At 54.2% G+C, this 24,508-nt stretch overlaps 1 protein-coding gene across 2 annotated transcripts; it reads right to left on the reverse strand.

Annotated features, from left to right (window-relative positions):
* Positions 1 to 866: 866 nt before the first annotated feature.
* On the reverse strand, positions 867 to 24,014 carry BAIAP2L2 (BAR/IMD domain containing adaptor protein 2 like 2). Of its 2 annotated transcripts, none has more exons than XM_056798928.1 (14): positions 23,586 to 24,014; positions 21,558 to 21,633; positions 20,662 to 20,748; positions 19,936 to 19,997; positions 14,863 to 14,934; positions 13,887 to 14,003; positions 11,445 to 11,591; positions 6,453 to 6,605; positions 5,998 to 6,070; positions 4,174 to 4,390; positions 3,442 to 3,510; positions 2,828 to 3,041; positions 1,428 to 1,471; positions 867 to 1,245 (listed from the first exon to the last, which is right to left on the reverse strand). In XM_056798928.1, exons 1-14 carry the CDS (start codon positions 23,634 to 23,636, stop codon positions 1,170 to 1,172), a joined length of 1,458 nt encoding a protein of 485 aa, XP_056654906.1. In that variant the 5' UTR covers positions 23,637 to 24,014; the 3' UTR covers positions 867 to 1,169. The 2 variants fall into 2 exon arrangements, with proteins under 2 accessions (XP_056654906.1, XP_056654905.1); XM_056798927.1 differs by having other exon boundaries at positions 5,998 to 6,136.
* Between the last annotated feature and the right edge of the window lie 494 nt (positions 24,015 to 24,508).

Genomic DNA, 24,508 nt, shown 5'->3' on the forward strand with positions numbered 1-24,508 from the left:
TCCCCCATGCCTCCCGGAGGGGGCGCTCCTCGGGGACTTGGCAGGGCGTCCGTCTGTCCTCAGCCGCCGCCCTCGAGCCCCCAAACTCTTCAGCTGTCCCCACCGACCCCTCCAGCTTGATCCTGGCTCCCTTTTGGGCCCCGACGGGTGCTTGATCCGTGGTGGACAGACCCTTCGGCCCCGTCAGCCCCAGCCCCGGGAGCCCATCCCCCTTAGGCCAGGCCTGGCAGGGCGCCCAGCTTCTCCGCTAGGAGCTCCTTTTTACAGAGGAGGAGCCCGAGGCACGTGGTGTGCCCACGTCGCCCCTCCCCCCACGTCTGCAGCCACATTTGAACTTGGGTCTTCTTGGCGCCCTGCCTGCGCCATGCAGCGCCATTCCAACCTTGGGCTTCACTAAGAGAGGCTGGGGAATGGAGGGGGGGGTCTCCGCTTCCTCCCTCGGCGGAAGGGCGCTCTGGGCAGGCCACGGGGGTGAAGGGACTGGCCCAGGCTCCCCCGGCTGGGACGTGTCTGGGGCAGATCAGAACCCAGGCCCTCCCGCCTCCATCTCCACGGCTCCCGGCGCCCCCAATCCCCTAAGCGCCTTAGCGCCTTTGGCCTGGGCCCACATTCCTGGTGTGGGGCCCAGGAGGCCAGAGCCTGGCCCAGGCTGGTTCCGAGGAGAGGCTAATCCCCGCGTCCCAGAGGCCCGTGGGGGCAGCCAGAACAAACGGGCCCTGTCTTGGGCTCTCCTGGGGGGCCCGGGGCAGCCAGGCACGGGAGAGAGGGCAGGAGATGGGGCGACTCCCCCCGGCCAGCAGCAGCCGCCCCTTCCAGCCGGTGCGCATCGGGCCGCTCCCAACAAACGCTCTGCAGCTGTGCCGCTCCTCGGTCTGATCCATCCCGTTTATTTGCAGCCGCTTCCACCCTCCACTCCACAGGGGGTAGGAGGGGGCCTGGGCCCGGGAGTCTGCCCTCTGGCCCCGGGTCCCCCCTCATTCTGGGAGCGCAGAGCCCCCCTGGCTCCGGAACGTCCGCCCCGGCTGGGCCCGGAGAGAGGGCAGGCGGCTCCCGTCCTAGAACCAACGTCCCTTCGGCCTTGTGTCCGGTGCCCATGAGGGGCGCACGCTGGGCCGGGCCGGGCCAGGCCGAGCCTGGACGTTGGGGGAGGCTCCCCAGACAGGGCGTCCTCAGCGGATGAGGGGGGCCGAGCGGTCGTTGGTGACCGTGGGGCGAAGTTTCACCGTGGCAAAGGGGTTGGTGCCTCTGAGGGGAGAGGAGGAAGAGCCCGGGGTCAGCGGCCGCCCGGCGGTCCCCAAGGGGCGAGCGAGCGCGAGCAGGCCCAGGCCCCGCAGAGCACGCTCCCACCCTGCGCTCCAGAAGGGGCTCCCCGCGGGCCGGGCAAGGGCACCGGTACCCCTCCCCAGGGATCCGCACTGCCCACTCACCGGGGGAAGAGCTCCGGGGGGTTCTGCTCCCAGGCCAGCAGCTTCTGCCAAGGGGCACAAGAGAGGGTGGTGGAGGCGGGCTGGGGAGCAGCCCCTCCCCTCGTGCCTGGCTCCTCAGAGCTCACAATGCCTCTGGGAGGGAGGACCCCGAGGCAAGGAGAGCTTAAGTGACTGGGCCAGGGTCACCCAGGGACCCGTGTCCATCTTCTGTCCCCGCTTCCATTTCACCGGCAAACACCCATTCCTCCCCCTCCAGAGAGAGGCCCTGAGCCTTGAGCACAGAGTCAGGGAGGGCCGGGGGACGGGGAAGGGGCCCGCTGGCACATCCGGAGGGACTCATCACAGGCAGAGGGGACAAGGAAAAAGGACTGACGGGTTCTAGCTTGGGGGCATTAAAACGCCCCTCATCCTATAGGCCTCCATGAGCTAACAGGTGAGGGAACTGAGCCTGGAGTGACTGCAGAGAAGTGTCCCAGCCACGAGTCACACTTCAAGGACTGCAAAGCTGGGAGGGGGCTTACACAGGGAACGTCAGGGCTTGGGGGGGGGCTCAGAACAGGGAATGTCAGAGCTGGGGGGGGGGGCTCAGAACAGGGAATGTCAGGGCTGGGAGGGGGCTCAGAACAGGGAATGTCAGAGCTGGGAGGGGGCTCAGAACAGGGAATGTCAGAGCTGGGGGGGCTTAGAACAGGGAATGTCAGGGCTGGGAGGGAGCTTAGAACAGGGAATGTCAGAGTTGGGAGGGGGCTTAGAACAGGGAATGTCAGGGCTGGGAGGGGGCTCAGAACAGGGAATGTCAGGGCTGGGAGGGAGCTTAGAACAGGGAATGTCAGAGTTGGGAGGAAGCTTAGAACAGGGAATGTCAGGGCTGGGAGGGGGCTCAGAACAGGGAATGTCAGGGCTGGGAGGGAGCTTAGAACAGGGAATGTCAGAGTTGGGAGGAAGCTTAGAACAGGGAATGTCAGGGCTGGGAGGGGGCTCAGAACAGGGAATGTCAGGGCTGGGAGGGAGCTTAGAACAGGGAATGTCAGAGTTGGGAGGAAGCTTAGAACAGGGAATGTCAGGGCTGGGAGGGGGCTCAGAACAGGGAATGTCAGGGCTGGGTCAGGGTGACAGTATGGTCCAGGAAACGAGCACTGCTCTAGAATCAAAGAACCCGGATCCCCCTCCTATCCTTTTGGGTCAGGTTCCCTCTCTGAGCCTCAGTTTCCCTGTCTGTAAAATGAAGGGGTCGGACAGAGCAGCCTCTGAGGTCCCTTCCAGCCCTAAAACCTATAATGCTTGGACCTTAGATGTCGGGGTGGGAGGACACTAGAACTCTCCTTCTGAGCACAGTGACCTTTGATAAGAGAGCAGGGACGCCCAGCCTCGTGAGCCGGGTCTGCCCTGGGGGAGCTCACCTTGGCGTCACTGGCTACCCCCATGCTGCCCATGCTGCTTCGGCGGCTGCTGTCCGGGGGCAGCGGGGGCGGGGTGGGGGCTCGGCTGGGCGCCCTGCTGGTCGTCCTGGTGGGCACGTGGGGCCGGCTGTCCCAGTACTCGGAGGAGGCTAAGGAGTTCACGGGGCGGTCCAGGAGGTTGTCCAGGCTGTGAGTGCCCCGAAGCGGGTAGGTTCTGAGCAGAGAGAACGACCAGAGCTTAGCCCTGCCTCCCACCGGCCCCAGCACCCCACAAGAGCCCACCAGAGGAGACGTGCCGAGGCAGAGGGCTAGAGGCATTGACTTGGGGAGCCGGGAGTTCATTAAAATGCAAGAAGAGAGGGCCGCTGGGTGGCTCGGTGAATAGAGAGCCAGGCTGGAAATGGGAGGTCCTGGGTTCCAATCTAGCCTCAGACCTTTCTTAGCTGGGTGACCCTGGACAAGTCACCTAAAACCCCATGCCCAGCCCTGGCTGCCCTTCTGCCTTGGAACTGATGCCCAGGACTGATTCTAAGGTGGCAAGGCGAGCAGCTTCCTCAGGAGCTGAAAGGGCTGGGGCCGCTCTCCCCTCCCTGGAGCTCCCCGGGCTGCTTTACCTGGAGGGCAGCTCATTCACGGGCAGATCTTCCAAGGGCTTCACATAGGCCTCAGGGAACCAGCCGCTCCTGGGGGGGGAGGCAGGCAGGGAGGGAGGGCCGTGAGCCAAGGGGCCCAGAGCCCGGCCCTCCCTCCCTGCCCCTGGAGTCCTCTCTAGGCAGGGCAGGGCCATCAGAATGGAAAGATGCCCCAGGAGGCCCCGGAGTGCCTCTCTGCTAGAGGTCCCAGGCCATGGGGGCCTTCAAGGACCTTCAAAGCAAGTCAGTCCAACTATCTTACAGATGGGGAAATTGAGGCCCAAAGAGAAAAAGTGGTTTGTAGAGGTCACATTGCATTGAAGGGCTGATCCGGATCTGGAATCTAGATTGGGTGAGTCCCCTGGGGGGCCTCTGTTTCCCTCTCTGTAAAAATGAAGGCGCCGGGGGCAGCTGGGTAGCTCAGTGGATGGAGAGCCAGGCCTAGAGCTGGGAGGTCCTGGGTTCCAATCTGGCCTCAGACACGTCCCAGATGGGTGACCCTGGGCACGTCACTTGACCCCCCTGGCCTAGCCCTGACCACTCTTCTGCCCTGGAACCAGTACTTAGTGTTGATTCCAAGACAGAAGGTGAGGGTTAAAAAAAAGGAAGGAGCTGGGCTGGGTGGCCTCCAAGCCTCCTGCCGACCCCAGGATCCTGGGCCCAGTGACTCCTGCCCACCTCTGCCCAAGACCCCGGGCAACCATCCCCACTCACGCGGACGACCCCTCCAGCTTGCCATACAGCCAGCCATTCTGGGCTTCAGGCACCAGCACCAGGATGACGTCGCCAGCGGAGAAGGGCAGCAGAGTATGGTTGGCGCTATCCGAATGGGATACCAGTGCCCGAGCTCGTTGGGGGACCCTGCTGCCGCCTTGCCGCTCCCCAAATGAGTTAGAACGGGACCGCTGGGCGCTGCTGGGGTACAGGGAGGCTGTCCAGGGAGACAGGGGTCAGTCTGGGCACCAGGACTGGGCTCGCACAAAGGTCACCGAGATCCCGCTGGTGCCAGCTCTGCCTTCAGTGGATGGTGACAATGCCCAGATGTGGCCCCACTGAGGAGGCCGGCAGCCCCGGCCCTAACACGGGCAGGATGGATGCTGGGGAGAGGGTGCTGCGGAGTCCCGGGGTGCTAGGAGGCCAGGAGAGGGAGGGGATCTGGCTCTTAACCTGGGGAAGGGGGACGAAGGAAGAGGGGTTGATTTATGATCTCAGTCCCCTCCTAGAACTGATTTCCTGAGCTCCAAGCTCTCCTCTAGCTATATAATCCTCTTAACTCAGACATTCTCTGTTCTAACCCTGTTCTAAGCCCCCTCCCAGCTCTGACATTCCCTGTTCTAAGCTCCTTCCCAGCTCTGACATTCCCTGTTCTGAGTTCCCTCCCAGCTCTGACATTCCCTGTTCTAAGGCCCCTCCCAGCTCTGACATTCCCTGTTCTAAGCTCCCTCCCAGCTCTGACATTCCCTGTTCTAAGGCCCCTCCCAGCTCTGACATTCCCTGTTCTAAGCCCCCTCCCAGCCCTGACATTCCCTGTTCTGAGCTCCCTCCCAGCTCTGACATTCCCTGTTCTAAGGCCCCTCCCAGCTCTGACATTCCCTGTTCTAAGGCCCCTCCCAGCTCTGACATTCCCTGCTCTATATCTCTCCCAGCCCTGACATTCCCTGTTCTAAGCCCCCTCCCAGCTCTGACATTCCCTGTTCTAAGGCCCCTCCCAGCTCTGACATTCCCTGTTCTAAGCTCCCTCCCAGCTCTGACATTCCCTGTTCTAAGGCCCCTCCCAGCTCTGACATTCCCTGTTCTAAGCCCCCTCCCAGCCCTGACATTCCCTGTTCTAAGCTCCCTCCCAGCTCTGACATTCCCTGCTCTATATCTCTCCCAGCCCTGACATCCTCTGTTCTAAGCCCCCTCCCAGCCCTGACATTCCCTGTTCTAAGGCCCCTCCCAGCTCTGACATTCACTGTTCTAAGCCCCCTCCCAGCTCTGACATTCCCTGTTCTAAGCCCCCTCCCAGCTCTGACATTCCCTGCTCTAAGCCCCCTCCCAGCTCTGACATTCCCTGCTCTAAGCCCCCCCAGCTCTGACATTCCCTGCTCTAAGCCCCCTCCCAGCTCTGACATTCCCTGCTCTAAGCCCCCCCAGCTCTGACATTCCCTGCTCTAAGCCCCCCCAGCTCTGACATTCCCTGCTCTAAGCCCCCCCAGCTCTGACATTCCCTGCTCTAAGCCCCCCCAGCTCTGACATTCCCTGCTCTAAGCCCCCCCAGCTCTGACATTCCCTGCTCTATATCTCTCCCAGCCCTGATATCCTTTGTTCTAAGCCCTCCTCCCCGGGTCTGGCATTCCATATTCTAGGGTCTTTGCCAATTCTAATGGATATTCCTGGGGCATCTTGGGGTGGGGGTACTTCTCCTGGAGAGAAAATACTGTTCTTCTTTGGGGCAGAGACAGGGCTCCCTGTAAGTCTGCGTTGAAGAGGGAGGTTGTGTGGACAGGGGTGAGCAAGGACCATTCCCAGTGGGGAGGGATCTGTCCTGTGACTTACTGGAAGATGGCATCCGGGGCAGGGACATACGATCCGACTCCAGCTGGGACAAGGGTCTCCCCTCACTGGGCTCCTGGCCGTAGGAGCCGGAGTTATGCCGGCTCCGGGGGGAGCTGAAGTCTCCCAGAGACCTCTGGGGCTGCGAGGGGAGATGGGCAGGGGAGGGTGGGGAGGGGAGGGGAGAAGCAGGGCTGCCCCCCACTCTATTCTGCCCCCCACCCCCAATCCCAGGGCTCCCCATAGGGATTCAGTAACCTCCTCCCAAGCCACAGAGGAGGAGGGGGGGAGACCCCAGGGGGGAGGTAGGGGGAGGACAGGGTGTCTCGGAAGCTTGAGGTTCTAGGGGGGAGTATAGTCCAGGTTGGGGGCCTCAGGTCCCAGGGAGAGGGGGTTATGACAGGGGGTGGGTAGAGGGGGGGTGAGAAAGGTGGCGCCCTTAGCTCCCAGGGGCTCACCATCTCCAGGCGGGTAGGGGTCAGGCGGCCTGAAGGGTAGGAAGACCCAAGACTAGAGCCCAGCAAGCCTGGGGAGTGGGCACGAGATGGATTTCGACTGGCTTCAGATTGTTCCTTCCACAAGAGTACTCGGTTCTGGAGGAGGCCCCGGGCCTAGGAGAGGAGAAGGGAAGGGTTCAGATGTTGGCTCAGTTTGGTCCTCATGGAGTGCCCTTGGATAAATCATGAACCCTCTCTGAGCCTCAGTTTGCTCATTAGTAAAAGGTGTAGGATTAGATGATTTCTAAGCTTCTCCCCCAGTTCTGACCATCCCTGTTTTAAGTACCGTCTCACCTCTGATATCCCCTGTTCTAAGCTCCCTTCCACCCCTCATATCCCATGTCCTAAGCTCTCTTCTAGCTCTAACATGGCATATTCTAACATTCTTCCAGCTCTGATATCCCCTGTTCTAAGCTCCCTTCCACCCCTCATATCCCATGTCCTAAGCTCTCTTCTAGCTCTAACATGGCATGTTCTAACATTCTTCTAGCTCTGATATTCCTGGTTCTAAGCTCCCTGCCACCCCTCATATCCCATGTCCTAAGCTCTCTTCTAGCTCTAACATGGCATATTCTTTCTTCCAGCTCTGATATTCCTGGTTCTAAGCTCCCTGCCACCCCTCATATCCCATGTTCTAAGCTCTCTTCTAGCTCTAACATGGCATAGTCTAACTTTCTTCCAGCTCTGATATTCCTGGTTCTAAGCTCCCTTCCGCCCCTCATATCCTATGTCCTAAGCTCTCTTCTAGCTCTAACATGGCATATTCTTTCTTCCAGCTCTGATATTCTTAGTTCTAAGCTCCTTGCCACCTCTCATATCTCATGTTCTAAGCTCTCTTCTAGCTCTAACATGGCATATTCTTTCTTCCAGCTCTGATATTCCTGGTTCTAAGCTCCCTTCCACCCCTCATATCCTATGTTCTAAGCTCTCTTCTAGCTCTAACATGGCATATTCTTTCTTCCAGCTCTGATATTCCTGGTTCTAAGCTCCCTTCCGCCCCTCATATCCTATGTTCTAAGCTCTCTTCTAGCTCTAACATGGCATATTCTTTCTTCCAGCTCTGATATTCCTGGTTCTAAGCTCCCTTCCACCCCTCATATCCTATGTTCTAAGCTCTCTTCTAGCTCTAACATGGCATATTCTTTCTTCCAGCTCTGATATTCCTGGTTCTAAGCTCCCTTCCACCCCTCATATCCCATGTCCTAAGCTCTCTTCTAGCTCTAACATGGCATATTCTTTCTTCCAGCTCTGATATTCCTGGTTCTAAGCTCCCTTCCGCCCCTCATATCCTATGTCCTAAGCTCTCTTCTAGCTCTAACATGGCATAGTCTAACTTTCTTCCAGCTCTGATATTCCTGGTTCTAAGCTCCCTGCCACCCCTCATATCTCATGTTCTAAGCTCTCTTCTAGCTCTAACATGGCATAGTCTAAACTTTCTTCCAGCTCTGATATTCCTGGTTCTAAGCTCCCTTCCGCCCCTCATATCCTATGTTCTAAGCTTTCTTCTAGCTCTAACATGGCATATTCTAACTTTCTTCCAGCTCTGATATTCCTGGTTCTAAGCTCCCTTCCGCCCCTCATATCCTATGTTCTAAGCTTTCTTCTAGCTCTAACATGGCATATTCTAACTTTCTTCCAGCTCTGATATTCCTGGTTCTAAGCTCCCTTCCGCCCCTCATATCCTATGTTCTAAGCTTTCTTCTAGCTCTAACATGGCATATTCTAACTTTCTTCCAGCTCTGATATTCCTGGTTCTAAGCTCCCTGCCACCCCTCATATCCCATGTTCTAAGCTCTCTTCTAGCTCTAACATGGCATAGTCTAAACTGTCTTCCAGCTCTGAATTCTCTGTTCTAAGATCTCCTCTGGATATGCCCTTCTCCCTTGGCTTCTATGACTGTCCCTACCCTGTCACTGTCTGCCATCCCTAGGGGACTTGCCATGTCTCAGAATCCCTGGTTTATTTCAAGACTCAAGCCAAGTGTCACCTTCCTCCATTTGGATGTTCCTGCTGTCCTCTGCCCAACCTCATGGTTCTCCCTCCAAAGTGACTTTGATCTTCTTTGTATTGGTCTTAGAGATAGTGTCCCCCATTAGAGTGTGGGCTCCTGCTGTTTCATTTTCTCATCATGCCCCCAGTGCTTAGCACACAGTAGGTACTTAACCTCCCTGATAGACTGATTGCCTTTACAAAAATAGACCATGTGCTAAGCCATAAATAAATTAAAAGTAACCGTGAAAGCAGTGGCTGGGTGGCTCAGTGACTAGAGTCAGGCCTGGAGACAGAAGGGCCTGGGTTCAAACCTGACCTCAGACACTTCCTAGTTGTGTGACCCTGGTCAAGTCACTTAATCCCCATTGCCCAACCCTTACTGCTCTTCTGCCTTTGGAAGCTACACTCGGTATTGATTCTAAGTTGGAAGATGAGAATTTAAAAAATAATAATATTGTAAGGTAGAAATAAGAAGCATCCTTTTTTTAGCTCATCATGTAATTAAGCTGGTCAATAACCCAGAGGGCCGATGGGAATGCTGCCTTAGGAGGCCACTGTAATAATCCAGGCAGAGGCAGCGACAGCTGCACTAGGGCGAAGGCGTTGGTGAATGCCTATAAGAATGACTCCCACGCTTGCGTCTCCGGCCTCCATTGCTTTCCTGAGTGCTCGTCCCAAGGACCATCAGTCTGGGTGTCCCAGAGGCCTTTCCAGCCTGACGTGCCTGCAGCAGATTCCGTTCCTCTCTCCTCTCTTCCTCCCTCCCCACTTCGGGAAGGCCGCCGTCATTCTTCCTTCCAGACAGCCAGGCTCAGAGGCGAGGAGGATGCTTGACTCGTCCCGCTCCCTCGCCCCACACGGCCAGCTCTCGCCAGTTCCGCCAGTTCCGTCTCTGCACCTCTCTGCACTTAGGCGTTCGCCGTCCTCCCTCAGGCCTTCATTACTCCTCGCCTGAGCTATCAAAATGGGCTTTTTCCCCTTTACATTTTGGGTGCAGGCAGTGCCTCCACTGCCAGAGGTTCCAGCTCTTCTACGGGCCTCGTGAGCTGCCGTGGCCGGGCCTCAGCATTCATCCGTCGGTGGACACACACGCTGGTCCTCATCGAAGAGATGCCCGTTGGGCCTCCTAAACCGCTAGCTCGTCGGGCAGACGGAGAAGGGCACCCCTGGCAGCCTGGCTCGAGGCTGGGCTTGGCCAGAAGCGGCAGCCACAATGGCGAGGAAGACGTGGAAAGCGATGGAGGAAGCTCGAAGCCGGGGTGGGGAACGTGACGGCTCCCTTCACACCGGAGAAGGAAGGAAGCTCACAGGCCGTCTGATCCCGAGCCTATGTGACCCCCGCGAGCCCCAAGGCCCAGTCGAGGAGGGTAGACACGAACAGACACACGGCTCTATAGACAGATGCATGGCTACATGAACAGGCAGAAAGACCAATAGAAAGGCGGATGGCTGGATGGGTAAAAGCATGAATAGATAGATGATATAGACGGATGGATGGATGTACGGGTGAAGAGCTAGGCAGATGGATAGATAGATGACGGATGGATGGATGGACAGATAGATGGGAAGAGATTGAAAGATAGATGGGTGGGTGGGTGGGTGGATGAATACAGGGATGGATAGACAGATGGATCAATAGATAAACAGATATGCAGGTATCTATATCTGAGGAAGGAAAGGATGAAAAGAGGGTTCAAGTGCTGGCTCTGGCATTTCCTAGCCGGTCAATCATAGACCACTGAATTGAGAGCCCCAAGATGTGAGTTCTAATCTAAGCTCTGCCTCTTATTACCAGAGTGACTTCAGCAAGTAGCTCCTCTCGGCGGGCCTCAGTTTCCTCATAGGTAAAAGGCAGAAACAGAAGAGAAGCCTCTGAAGACCCCTCCGCCTGGGAGCCAATGCACTCACTGAATGACCTCCACAGGAAACCTGCCCTTTTCCTGTTGCTTGAAATAAAAGTGAGCACAGCCGATGGCCTTCGTTCTGTAGACTCCAGTGCCTTCAGGTCATGCCCTGGCCTCCATCTGGGTTCTACGGCGATGCCTCAGTTCAGACATGGGGAAAACAGATCTAGCGGCCCCTCCCCAGGAAAGGCCTTGTCTATTCGTTGATGCCCGTGTCTATAAAGGACATACACGGGATGCACAGGTTATGGATACTGACGAATACTACACGTGGCACACATGTACAAGTAGAACATACGTGTGTATATGTGCTCACACACATCTATTGTGCCTTCATATAAACGTGCTTCATATATGCATATGAATGAAATATATAGACGTGTGGATGTGTGTCACTTCAACCCTTGAAGGGGTCTCTTCCAGTTTGACCAGCTATTACTCTTTTGTTTCCATCCAAAACAGCTTTGGAGGGCAGCTGGGTAGTTCAATGGAAAGTTCAAATCTGGCCTCAGACACTTCCCAGCTGTGTGACCCTGGGTGAGTCTCGTCACCCCGCTTGCCTCAGTTTCCTCATCTGTCCAATGAGCTGGAGGAGGAAACCTTTGCCAAGAAAACCCTAATGGCGTCAGGAAGAGTCAGACATGCCTGAAAACAACGGAACAACAACAAAATGGGGATAACGGTCACGCTAGCCTCATTGGGTCGTGGCAAGGCTCCCACCTGACAAAGTACTTTGCAGACCTTGGTGTGGACGTCGAGAAACGCCGGCTCTTATTATGGAAGGTGGCTCTGTGACCACAGAGAAATCCCTTGACTGCTCTGATCCGGGCATCATGTACTACTAGGGGCCCAGCAGTGCCGGCCCTCAAAAAGAGCATCTCCTAATGAGGGGGAATAACATAAAGCTAGCCGGGCCTCAGTTTCCTCATCTGTAAAGTGGAGTAGAGACTGGGCATCTCTGAGGCCCCCAAATGTCTGTTCTGAGGACTTCGGGAGCTAAGCTTGGAGAAGGTGAGACCCTCCCAAACCCACCTCCCCAGCCCAGACCCTCGCTCACCCGGCCAAAGAACTGCAGGAAGGTGTTGGAGAACAGCAGGTGCTTTTCGGCCAGGAACCGATAACGCCTCTTCTCCTCCAGCTCGGCGGCTCTCTGGCTCTCAGAGACGAAGGCCTGCATCTGGGCATGCAGCCTGTTCACACTCTCCTAGAGAGGGACAGAAGATGAGAGGCATCCCAGAATCCCAGAAGCTCCTCTCGTACAATCAGGGTCCCAGAAGGTCTCTAGAGATGGACAGGGAACTCACTACTCTACAAACGGGAGCACTTATTTATTAAGCACTTATTATACTCTGGCCTGGGGATACCAAGAAAGGAAAAACAGCTCCTGCCCTCAGGGACCCTGAAATCTAAGGGGAGACCCAACAGGCAAACAACTACCCACCTGTGAGATAGAGGCCAGTGGCCAATCCCTCTCTATCTTTTTTTTTAAACCCTCACCTTCCGTCTTGGAATCAATACTGTGTGTTGGTTCCAAGGCAGAAGAGTGCTAAGCGCTAGGCAATGGGGGTGAAGTGACTTGCCCAGAGTCACACAGCTAGGAAGGGTCTGGGGTCATATTTGAACCCAGGACCTCTCATCTCTAGGCCTGGTTCTCCATCCACTGAGCAACCCAGCTGCCCCCTCTCTGAGACCTCTTGAATGATTAGGAAGGGTTTCTTGCCTTTGTCTCAGTGACATTTCCACCCCTTCCTCCCATTCTGTCTGATGGGGCCAACCACAACAAACCCAACCCCTCTTTGGCAAGATAGCCCTCCACGTCCATGAGGATGACTGTCCTGTCCCCCCACCTGCCAGGGGTTTCTCTTTTCCAGGCTTTCTCAGATCTTCCCCATGGTGTGATCTCAAGGTCTGCCTCCGGCCTGAGCACCTTGCTTGGGACATCCTCCCCTGTATCTGAGCCCCTCCCAAAACATGGCGCCCAAGATGGGACACAGGAATATAATTTCCTTTGCTCTTGCCACCCACCGATTGCATTTAACACCAACGAGCTCCCTCACAGTGAGCTTACACTCAACCCCATCCGAGATACCCCCTTTGCCCATGTAAGCCCCACAAGGCAAGGGAGGCCTTGCTTGCCATGGTCCCTCCAGAACTTAGCAGAGTTCCTTAGTCCTTAACAAATGCTTTATCTGTCCAGACTGGTCAGCCCTACCATTTGGTGCTTCTGTCCTAAGTTTGAGATCTCTCTCCCACTCCCTTGGTATTTCATTTGACCCATCATTTTAATTCTCCCACTAACACTTCCATCACAGGGGAAAACTCAGCTCCCGAAAGCCCCAAGAAAGGAAAGACTTCCTTTATTTTTTATATATTATATTCATCATATTCTATATTGTATTCTATATTTTCCCAGGAGGACTCTTTTTATTTTTATTTTGTAAATGTATTGATTTTTAAGTATTTTTTCCATGGTTCCATGTTCTCTTCCTCCCCTCTTCCCTCCCCACTCTCAGAACTGACAAGCAATTCCACTGGGTTATGCATGTATTATCACTCCAAACCTATTTCCATATTATTTATTTTTGCTATGGAGAAAACTTTTAAAACTAAAACCCCAAATCTTGTATCCATATAAACAAGTGAGAAGTCATATGTTTCTCTTCTGCATTTCTACTGGGAGGACTCCTGAATTCAAGTCCTATTTATTAGCTGAGGGACCCTGACCAAGTCAGCCTCCATTTCCTTATCTGTAAAATGGGGACAATAATAGGACCTAGGTCCCAGAATTGCTGTGATCACCAAAGGAGATAACATACAGAAAGGGTTTTGCAAACCACAATATTATACTCATTTCAATTCTAAAATTATGAAATGATTATCAGGCTAGGGATTATTATGTAATAATTCCTATTACTAGGAAGTCCCATCTCCTCCATGAAGCCTTCCCTGACAGGTCTGTTTATAAGGAGGATTTTTCTGATAGCTCCCCAGGTAGACGGTGAGCCCCCGGGACCATCCTCTCAAACCCTTTCCCCAGGCAGCTGCCAGAAGTAGAGCCCAGCACATAGAAGGCTCTCACTAAAAATCTGCCTCCCTCTAAGGACCCTTCTGCTTCTAGAGCCCATGATTTTTGGATTTTCATGGATGAACTTTTCATAGAGACACACAAAAGGGATGGGAAGTAGGACCTGGTCCCCTGGGAAGGACCAAAGATTTGGAGGCAGAAAGGAGCTCAAGAGGCCATCAAATCTGAACCTCTTCATTTTACAGAGATGAAATGGAAGATCAGAGAGTTTAAGGACCTTTCCTGGGGTCATTAGCTAGTAAATGTTTGAGGCAGAATTTGAACTTAGGTCTTCTTGAAGCCAGGTCCAGTTCCTGCCCCCCACAGCTCTCTCTGGCAGATTAAAATATGGAGAGGAGAGCTATAGTGTGACTGACTTCAGACATGTTAAACCGGCCTCCAGAGTGAGTCTTTCCCCTCTGCCTGCCCACTCACCTTCATCTCCCGGGTGTTCTTGTCCCTCTTCCTCTCCATCCGCCATAGCTCCGACATACATTTTTCTAGATTGGCAGCACGATGTCGATACTCTATCTCGTAGTGTTGGCGGCTGTCCTAGAGAGTTTGAGATGGTGGGAGAAGGAAGGAAGGACTCCTATAGCAATGAGATGCTCCAGACCAGAAGTCAGAAGATCTGGATTCAAGTCCTGACTTCACCAGGGGAAAGAACTGAATGATCTTTGGTAAGTGATTTCCTCTTTCTGGTCCTCCTGAAACTCATCTCTCAAATAAGAAGAGGCTGCCTTGCCTTGCCTTGTCTTCCTTCTAGGATGGTTGTGATTATCACAAAGTCAGTGATTTAGAGCTGGAGGGGAACCTTAGATATCTTCTAGTCCAACTGCCTCATTTTACAGATGAGGAAATGGAGACCCAAAGGATAATGTGGGAAAGAGGTTTGTGAACAGTAAAGGAAGTAAACACTCCAACTGGAAGGTTTACAAAAGATACTGTAAACAGCATCTTGTTTGGCTATTGCAACAACCCTGATAGCTGGGTCCTCCAAACATGTTTACTCCTATTTAACAAATAGGAAAACTGAGGCTTAGGGAAGTAAAGGGACTTCTCCAAAGCCACATAGTTAGTTTGTGTCAGAATCAGAATCTGAACCTAGCTCCATGGTCCAGGGTTCTTTTCATTACGACATGCTGCCTTCCTAATTATGATTTCTCTCCAATCCTAGGGCCAGGCCACTGCAAAGAGGACAGAGCTCAGTTTGTTTCCATCCTTTTGGGGAACTTGGGGGGGGGGGGAAGAGTTCACTAAGGAATCTCTCTCTTTTTCCCTAGAAGAGGAAGCAAAATGGGAAGACTATTAGGGCTAGAGAAACCTGCAGAGTGCATGGGCTAGAGGGGAAGCTGAACATGAGGGGCTGCCCACCCTGCACTGCCCAGAGAGGAGCTGAGGCCGAGCTCACTTTGATAAACTGCATGTCCAACTTGGTGTTCTTCTCCATGTGCTGTAGGAGGTCTCCATGGAAAGTCTGCACCTGGACGGAAAAGGCCAATGGATGTCATTTCTTCTCCTCGTGCACCTGGATTTACCTGAGGGTGCCCTCAGAACAGCTTAGTGCAAGGGCCCTTTCTGGAGAGATTCACATCTTAGACCCAGAGAGATCAAGTTTGGGGTGTGTGAGGGAGATGTCAGAGTTGGGAGGGAGCTTAGAACAGGGAAGGCAGGAGTTGGGAAGAGTCTTAGAACAGGGAATGTTGGGACTGGGAAGGCCCTAAGATCATGGAATGTCCAAGCTGGACAGAGAATGTCAAAGCTGAGAAGAACCTTAGAACAGGGAATGTTAGAACAAAAGAACATTCAAAGTCAGAGGGATTTCAAAGATAAATTCACAAACCCATCATTTTGCAGGTGAAGAAACTCGGAACTAAAGGAGGAAGTAACCATCCCCCAAGTCCTAGCCCTAACTGTTAGCACAAGAGCCATAAAGCTGGCTAGGTCCTTGGATCCTTTCATGGTTTCTTAGGACTTTACTCCATAGGCACAATTCCAAAAAGGAACCAAAGCCTTGTTTGTCTCAAAGTTTGATGAAGGCACTGGATAGGTACACTTGGCCATGTATTTTAAGTCAGGGAATGGCTAGAGTCCCCATGGTACTTCTTGCAAGGGAGGATTCAGGTGAAAGAGAAGTCAATAAAAGGGCCCATAGGAGTCAGAACTATGGGAAAATCTACAAGAAAAATTATGCCAAACAAATCTGGCTTCAGACACTTACTAGCTGTGCGACCCTGGACAAGTCACTTAACCCCCTTCACTGAACCCTTACTGTTCTTCTGCCTTGGAACCAATATACGGTATTAATTCTAAAATGGAAAATAAGGATTTAAAAAAAAAGAAAAGAAACTATACTGAAGAACTCTAGGCATTTTAGCACTGCCCAGTCCTTTAACCATTAGGCAACACTGCCTCTCATTCTCCCTTTTTTCAGTGCTAAAATGCCCAGAATTCCTAACAATTAGGACTGTCCAGCAGTGGAGGGAGCTGCTTGAGTCATAATGAGCTCCCCGTCCTTGGAGGTCTACAAGCAGAGGCTGGGCAGCTATGCCCTTGCATCCTTTAATGGCTTCTTAGGACTTTACTCTGTAGGCATAATTCCAAATGGATGGAATCAAAGCCTTGTCTGTATTAAGGTACTGAAGGCACTGGGTAGGTAAATGACAGGGTCAATACCGGTCCAAGGGCTGGGCTAGATCAGTGCTGAGGTTGCTTCTAGCTCTGGCATTCTGGGATCCTACTTCCTGCTCAGATCCCAGATTAGTTCATCACCAAAGGGATCACCATCATTCACAAGCCCAAAGGCACCTGGGAGCCTCTGATTTTGCCAGCACCTTCTTGGAATGGCCTCCTTTGGGCCCAGGGCATAAGCCCTGCTAGGACACAGGCATCCAACCAATCACACAGCTTATCCCTAAGGACCAGGCCCTTAACCCTGGGGCAGAGGGAAGAACTTTCCTGCCGAGCTCACAAAGACCGCTTGTTCTCCTCCTCAGTGGCTCCATGCCTCACTTCCCATCAGGGGAGCATCCCTCTGGCCTCTGGCCTGGCCCCATCCCTAGACCAGGGTACCAGCAGGCTGTATGAGAGGCCTCTGCTACAACTTCTCCCCAGTGTGGGAATTCTTTTTCAGTGGCCCAAGAGCCCTTTTGATCTGTGATGAGCTCCTGAGGAAACCCCCAATTCCTTCAACCAGGATTTACACAGATCCTTCTTTCCTTCCTTCCTTCCTTCCTTCCTTCCTTCCTTCCTTCCTTCCTTCCTTCCTTCCTTCCTTCCTTCCTTCCTTCCTTCCTTCCTTCCTTCCTTCCTTCCTTCCTTTCTCTCTCTCTCTCTCTCTCTCTCTCTCTCTCTCTCTCTCTCTCTCTCTCTCTCTCTCTCTCTCTCTCTCTCTCTTCTTTCCTTCTTCCTTCCTTTCTTTAATACACCCTCACCTTCATTCTTAGAACCAGAAGAGCAGTCAGGGCCAGGCAATGGGGGTTAAGTGACTTGCCCAGGGTCACACAGCTAGGAAGTGTCTGAGGCCAGATTTGAACCCAGGAGTTCCCATCATCCACTGAGCCACCCAGCTGCCCCCTTACACAGATTCTTTTAAAGGATTCTCCTGACAAACCAAGAGGGTGGTGCTGTTATCCCCATTTTACAGATGATAATAATAATTGTTAATATTTATAGAGTGTTTTACTATATACACTATGCAGATGGATGGCACAGTGGATAGAGCACCCAGCCTGAAATCAGAAAGACTCATCTTTCTGACTTGAAATCTGACCTCAGACACTTACTAGCTATAGGACCCTGGGCAAGTCACTTAACCCTACTTGCCTCAGTTTCATCATTTGTCAAATGAGCTGGAGAAGGAAATGGCAAAGCACTCCAGGATCTTGGCCAAGAAAACCCAAATGGGGTCACAAAGGGTTGGATATGACTGAAAAATGCTTGAACAATAACAAAAATGTACAGGAAGTGCTTTACAAATATTATCTCAGCTGATTCTCACAGTGATCCTGGATGCTCTCCAAACTGAGGCAGCCAGAGGGCAAATGACTAGCCCGAGCTCTCACCACTAATAAATGCCTGAGGCTGAATTTGAATTCTGTCTTCCCTGGAACAATCTTGAGGTCTTAGGGTAGACGGACACGTTTCAGGTAACTCAGTATAATGGAAAGAGCATTGACCTTGGAGCTAGAAGGCACCAAAGCTTGGATCCCACTACCTGGGCCACGTGGCAAACCTCTCTGAGACAGCCCTTGGAGACTCATCCATAAAATGGGCATGTTTCTGTGGGGATCGCAGGAGACAATGTGTGGAAAATGCCTGGGAAATATTAGACCACCATGTAAACATTCACTCTTCTTGGACCAATCTTCTCCGATGTGGCCTTCAAGGCCCTCCACTCTGCTTTGCAAACTCCCCTGGGCACTCTCTAGCTTGGCCATGTCCTTAAAAATGGGGCCAAGGAGGAGACGGGAGCCTCCCTCATCCTAGGCACATCCAGCTTCTAAAGCAGCCAGACATTAAATAGATTTTTGAGTGAGTTTCGGGCTACGAAGCCCCTAGAATTACCGTCTGCATGTAGATGTGAATGAAGTTGGGTTTGGGAACCCAGGGGAAGCTAGCACTGGGCTTCTGACTCCAGATCCAATATGGAACTCCCTGTTCGGCCATCCCACTGCTGCCTTGTGCTTGGGCCATTTTAGCTGGAAGAGCTGCCTTGGGAAGTTGTGGGGAGACTGTCAGGCAAGAGGAGCCTGATAGTGGAGTGGCTGATGCAGCCATAAGACTATCAGTGAGGGGGCCGATGGGTGGTTCAGGGGATGGAACGCCAGGTCTAGAGATGGGAGGTCGTGGGTTCAAATGTGACCTCAGACACTTCCTAACTAAGTGACCCTGGGCAAGTCACTTCACCCCATTGCCCAGCCCTTACCCTCTTCTGGAATCAATACACAGTATTAATTCTAAGATGGATGGGAAGGGTTTAAAAAAAAAAGAATCTCAGTGAGTTAGTTCTTAAAACAAGATGGCGGCCATCCATTCATGGAGAGACGAATGGTAGAGGTAAATGAGGCAGGGATACGGTTAGCCTAGGAAGGCTGTGCCATTTGCTCTGGCCAGAGTGGCTAAGGTTCTCTGCCTCTTTCACCAGCAGTTCAAGGTTCTGTTGGTGGATTGATTTTCGCCTAGAAGTTTTTTGGGTCTAGATTTCTGGTTTTCACCGATGCAGAGAATGCCTCGTGTAAAAACTCCCTTGACTGGTGCAAAGTCACAGCTCGTCCACTGCTACAGTCTTGGGGAGCTGCCAAGGGGCATCCCTGGCAAAGGGGCCCCTCTAGCCTCACATCGATGGCATGCGCCCAAGGAGGCAAGACTTGAATCTAGGCCGGCCCTCTAGGCACTCTACCAAGCTGCCAAGGGTTCGTTTGGAACGTCCTTCTGAAGGGAACAGAAGCCCTGACCTCTCTCTGAGGGACTTGAGGACATGGCACCAGAGGTCGTTGGCAGTAAGAAGATCCAGAAGGGATGGCCCCCTCGCACCTCTGGCAAGAGGAGAGGCTGGAGAAGTCAGAGAAGATCAAAGAAAAGGGAAAGCCTTGGGTGAAGGGGGCCTCTGGAGCGCCATTACAAGTCTCCATCCATCCCAGGCTTGAGTCTTGACCACTGGGTGGCACAATAAATAAAATACTGGACCTAGAATCCAGGGAAGACGCCAGTTCAAATCCAGCCTCAGACATGGACTAGCTCTGCGATCCCAAGAAAGACACTACCTCAGTTTCCTGAACTGTAAAATGGGGATGATAGAACCTCCCTCCCAGGTCGTGTTTGTAGAGCATTTAGTACATGGAAGAACCATACGAACCTCTGTCGTGGTTGTTTTTATGTGAAGTTAATGGGAGCTCAGAGGAGGGAGGTCCGGTGTGAGAATTCGGAAGGCATTTGAAAGCTGCCTAGCACGGTTCGGGGCCCCGTAGGGACCGCTTGGAAGTAGAGGCTGCCGAGGGACTTGCTCGCCCTCTGGGGTTGTGGCAGAAAGGACTGCAGGCTCTTTGTGGGGCCTCAGGAGGGTAAAGGGAGCCAGGATTCAAGCCATAGCTGGGAGGCTCCTCAGAGGCCGTCCGACCCAATCCCTACGGTTTACAGATGAGGAAACTGAGGCAGCAGTTATCTGGCCCAAGCCCTACAGGTGGTAGATGTCAGAAGCAGGCTGGACGTCAGGGTGCTTGAGAGCGGCCAGTCCTAGAACCTCAGGATCCCAGGAGAGAGGGTCCCAGAGGTCCATGGACAGAGAGCGGGTGGGCATTGGCGGGCAGCGGCCGGATCTGCCCACATTTTCACTCTCTTCCCTCCTTGCCAGCCTCCCTCTTGGCTGCTATGGCCCTTCTTAACGAGGACCTCCGCTCTCTTTTAGCCACAGGACGGAGGCCATCGGAGGCGGCGGCCCCAGATGCCTTTCTAGGGCCATTTTGGACAAGCCACTTTCACTCACCACAAGTTCCAGGTCCGAGTTCAGGTGCCGCTGGGTGTCTGACATCTGCACGAGGATCTCGCCTTGGAGATGGGAGGAAATAGTCAGCCCCACCCCAACACAAGGCCAAAGTCCAGAGCGCAGGCCTGGAGCCAGGGCGGAGCCAGGGCGAGGGAAGGCCGCTGGCGGCCAGTCCTGGGAGCCCCGGCTCCGCCCCGTCCCAGCAGCAGCCGCTGACACCAGCTCTGGCAAAGCATCCCCGGCGGAGCACTGCCTTCCTCCTTAGAGACCGAGGCCGCCAACGGAGCCGTGACCAGCCCGTCGTTAGGCCAGGAGCAATGGGAGCGGGGCAGCTCTCAAAGGGGAAGAGTCCTTCAAGGCCAGCGAGGGATCCCAGGCCCCACCGGGGGAAGACCTGACCCCACTTAGCACTCAGAGCCAGGACTTGAGACCCCCTCTGCCCACGGTCTCTAAGCCAGCCAAGGATGTCTCAGCACATGGCCTTGGCCTTAATGGGGATCTGGGTTCCAATCCTGCCTCCAATTCCCCTCACTGAGCCTCAGTTTTGTCCTCTGTGAAATGGGAATGGTGATCCTTTTATAGTTCGTTGGGGCTACTGAGGGACTGAAGCAGGCGAGTGCTTGTAAAAGCGCTTAGTAAGGCTGCGGGGGCCAGGGAGCCCCAGACAGAATATCCCAGCAGGCCTGGGATGGGGGAGAGGGGCCAGCGGAGGGGGAGGGGGCCTACCCAGTATCTGCGAGGTGGAGCTCTGCAGGGCCTGCTCCCCAATCTTCTGGATGGCGTTGAAGTAGACTTCGGCCGCTTCCGACAGCGCTGCCCCAGGAGGGAGAGGACCGTCCGGCTCGGTCTGCAAGCCGGCCCGGCCCTCGGACTCCCCCTCCTCCCTAGGAATCAGGGAGGTCCATGCCCAGACCCCCTCCGCAGCCCTCTTTTCCTCCCCGCTTCCCCACGCGTGTGTATGTGGTGGGGAATCGTGTGGACAATTTAACAATAATAATAATAATGAGTGGATGGAGAGCCAGGCCTAGAGACGGGAGGTCCTGGGTTCCAATCTGGCCTCAGACACTTCCCAGCTGGGTGACCCTGGACAAGTCACTTGACCCCCACTGCCCAGCCCTGACCACTCTCCTGCCTTGGAGCCAATACTTTGTATCAATTCTAAGACAGAAAGTCCGGGTTCTTTTTAAAAATGACATGCTGGGACACAGTCATTTGTGTCTCTTAAACTTTAATCTCAAAGCATTTGGCAACAGTAACTTATTTTGCTACGAAGCACAAGGACACATAAAGGGAAAATAAGTCATTAAAAAGGAATCTACTTCTAAGCTGGGCCAGTCACTTCCCTGTGCCAGTGTAAGAGGCAGCGAGGGTCTAAATAACAATAAAACCCACAGCCGCAGCCACCATAGCGCTTCACGTTCTCACAACAGTCTGGAGAGGAACTAACGTGTTATTAGCATCGTCTCCATTTCACACTAGGCCACCGAGGCGAGAACTGGCCCAAGGTCACGCCGCCAGGGGCATCAGAGGGGAGATCCCGAGTCTGCTCTTGCACCCTCCGCTACATCAGGATGGGGGGGGGGGGACGGGGTTCAGGAAAAGCTGTGAGCATTCACACTTACCGTGGAAGGCACGAAGGTAGTTGTTCCCCAGGTAGACTAGATTTTCCAGGGCGGGGTTAAACTGTTCCATGATGCTCTGGGGTCACAGGCCAGAGCCCAGGTGGCAGAAGAATTAGGAAAAGGGTCACACGAGTTAATAGGAGTAACTGGTGGGGAAATGTGGGTCCTCCCTCCCTCCTTCCCTCCCTCTCCCCAGTGACTGGAACCACTGTGACCCCTCCAGGCTCCAGGGTAACACTGCTTGCCTGGGGATTCCTGACTCCCCTAGTTCCACAGGATCATAAAATCTGGGGTGGGGACCTCAGAGACCCAGGAGGTCACCAAGCCCAAGCTCCCATCTCCTGCTTGCATCCCCTCATGGCAAGCAGCCCATTTTTCGATTGGATAGTCCCTCTGACAGGGAGCTCATTACCTTATTAGGCAATCTGTTCTCCTTTGGAAGGATCTAATTAGCAAGTTTTCCCTAAAACCTGCTTCCCCTTCTCCCTGCCCCATGATCTTAGTTCTGTCTTTTGGGGCAACATGGCATCATGCCTCTCCCTCCCTCCCTCTCACTCTCTCTGTCCCTCTGTCTCTGTCTTTTTATCTCTGTCTGTCTTTCTGTATCTCCCTGTCTCTTTCTGTCTCTGTCTCTGTGTCTGTCTTTCTGTCTGTCTCTGTCTTTCTCTCTGCCCTCCCCCCATCAGCTGAGAGCAGAATAGGTGGTCTTCCCTTAGAAACCTCCCCTCCAGGAGTCCCACCATGGCTGAACATCCGAACCTGGGACCTTCCAGACCTCTGGTAAGTACAGCTCTGTGGGGCAATAGGACACCATGCTCCACCTGGCCAGGAGGCTGTGTGAGGCTGCTCAGGATTCGAGCCTTTCTCAGGATCCCTACCACCTAAGGAAGTGGCCCTTCTCCTCTCCCAACAAGGGCCCAAATGACTGGGACCACCACCCCCCCCCCCCAGGGTGGAGAAGGAACGGCACTTTCCATGAGAGAAAGTCCCATGCTTGGGATGTCCGTCTCCCCCCACCCCCACCCCAGTAGCCATGTGAGGCTGGGGTTATCCATTAGCCCCATTTTACTGATGAGTAACTGAGGCTCCCAGGGATTAGATGACCTGACACTGGTCAGCCTGATAGCCTGGCAGGAGCCCCCTGAAGACCTTGTCTGGAAGAGTCCTGGTGGAGGAGGTCTCACTATCTGGGATGGGGACACCATCAATGGGCTTTTAGTAAGGAATCACTCTATATTATGCAGCATGCTGGGCTCGAGGGACAAAGACAAAGCTGATACTCCCCGGGCTCGAGGATGTACCGGAGGACAGCTGGAATGGGCTCAGGTGACCTCCTCCACCTCCCAGGCCAGGGGGTCCCATACAGCAATACTGCCCCACCTTGTCATATTCTAGATGTGGATAAGTCCACCCCCAGAGGCCATCCAGCAGGGTCAGGTCCAGAGACCTCAGGGTGAGAGAACATGAGAAAGGGACCAAGAACATGTGGGGAAAGATCTCTTGCCCAGTTTTGGAAGCAGGTTACTGGGTGAGAGATGAGCTTTGCTCTGTTTGGCCCCAGAGCATGGGGGAAAATTGCAGCCTGGGACTAGCCACAAGGAAGGAAGGGCAGCGGCCCCAGAGAGCAGTGACCTGAGCTCCCCCCTCTCTCGGGACGTTGGCTGGGAGACTCCTGTTCGGGCCTCTCTGGCCTTCTCTGGCTCCTGGATTGGGGAGTTCTAAGGGGCTGCCTTGGGTCTTTCCTGATGGCCCTTCCTGATGCCCTCAACCCACCCCCAGATCTCTCCTCTCCCAGGTCCAGCCCAACCCTCGCACTCTGCTGGCCCTACCTTGCCCACAGCCGGAGCTTGCCCTTGGCCTGCCAGCATTGGCATTCCCCAGAGAGGGGCTCTGGCATGGCCCAAACTCTCAATGAGAGGTGCCGATGGCCACGATGTGGGCTCCAGCGCCCTCCCTGGGCCTGGCCTGGACCAGCCTGCTGGCCATCTGCCTCCTGGGCTCAGGGGGACCTGAGCTGACTCTGCTCACCTTGTAGATGGCCATCGTAGATCGATAGAACTGCTCCATCTCAAGGGCCATGAAGTGGAAGGGCAAGACCCCCAGGAAGGAAGAAGAGCAGGGAAGGTGGGTGCCTGATGCCTCTCCCGAGAGGTCCAACACCAGCCACTGAGGGACCTCGGGCCCAGCAGCGTCCTCACTAGCCCTGAGCCCTCCAAAGGGCTGCCGCTGGGGTGGGGATGCGGGACCAAAGGAAGGTTAATTATTTACCAGTTGGGATGTCAGAACCTGATCTGGGGCTGTAACCAGACGCCAGGGGGGTGAAGGAAGCTGGGGACAGTGAAGGGGGCTCATGTGACCTTCTCCTTGAATTATTGAGCCCTTCTGGGCGGGCTCAGAAAACTGCAGTCTCCTATCATCTTTGGGCTTCCCTTCTGGGCTGCCATTGCCGGAGGGGTGGGGGTGGGCTTGTGGCAGAGAGGGAGACCCAAAGGCCATCTGGGGGGTTCCCTTGGCTCCATTCTCAGGCTGGGAGAGCCTCCCCGCCCATCACTTTCCCAACTGCCTTTCTGGACAACTGCCACCATCTGAGCTGGCCTTCTGGGAGTACCTTCTCCCTCTGCCCCCAGGAGCCCTTCAGCTCCACTCTGGGGCCAGCTGCCACCCCAAGGGCTTCCTGCCTGGGTGACCTTGGGCCAGTCACCACTCCTCTCTTGGTTTCCATCGCCCTCACTGGAAGGAGGCTCCTTTTCAGCTCTAAATCCCAAGGTCCAAAGGGGAGACAGAGCAAACCCAAACCCACTTGGCTCTAGACGGCACTTCCAGGAACCCAAGGATGCTCCATTTACTAGCCCTCGTTCCCATTTCCTTATAAATGCTGCTACCTTTTTATCTAGCTTGCTGGCCTGGCTAGGCCCTGCTCACCTACCCCTAGCACCCAAGGCAGGACTCCC

Source organism: Monodelphis domestica, chromosome 5, assembly GCF_027887165.1.
Source record: "Monodelphis domestica isolate mMonDom1 chromosome 5, mMonDom1.pri, whole genome shotgun sequence".
Taxonomy (NCBI): domain Eukaryota; kingdom Metazoa; phylum Chordata; class Mammalia; order Didelphimorphia; family Didelphidae; genus Monodelphis; species Monodelphis domestica.

Coding starts and splice junctions, on each gene's coding strand:
- BAIAP2L2 (XM_056798927.1), bottom strand. CDS start 23,636: ATGGCCCTTGAGATGGAGCAGTTCTATCGATCTACGATGGCCATCTAC. Junction 21,634..23,585: donor CTACGATGGCCATCTACAAG/GTGAGCAGAGTC, acceptor CTGTGACCCCAG/AGCATCATGGAACAGTTTAA. Junction 20,749..21,557: donor CTACCTTCGTGCCTTCCACG/GTAAGTGTGAAT, acceptor CTCCTGGGGCAG/CGCTGTCGGAAGCGGCCGAA.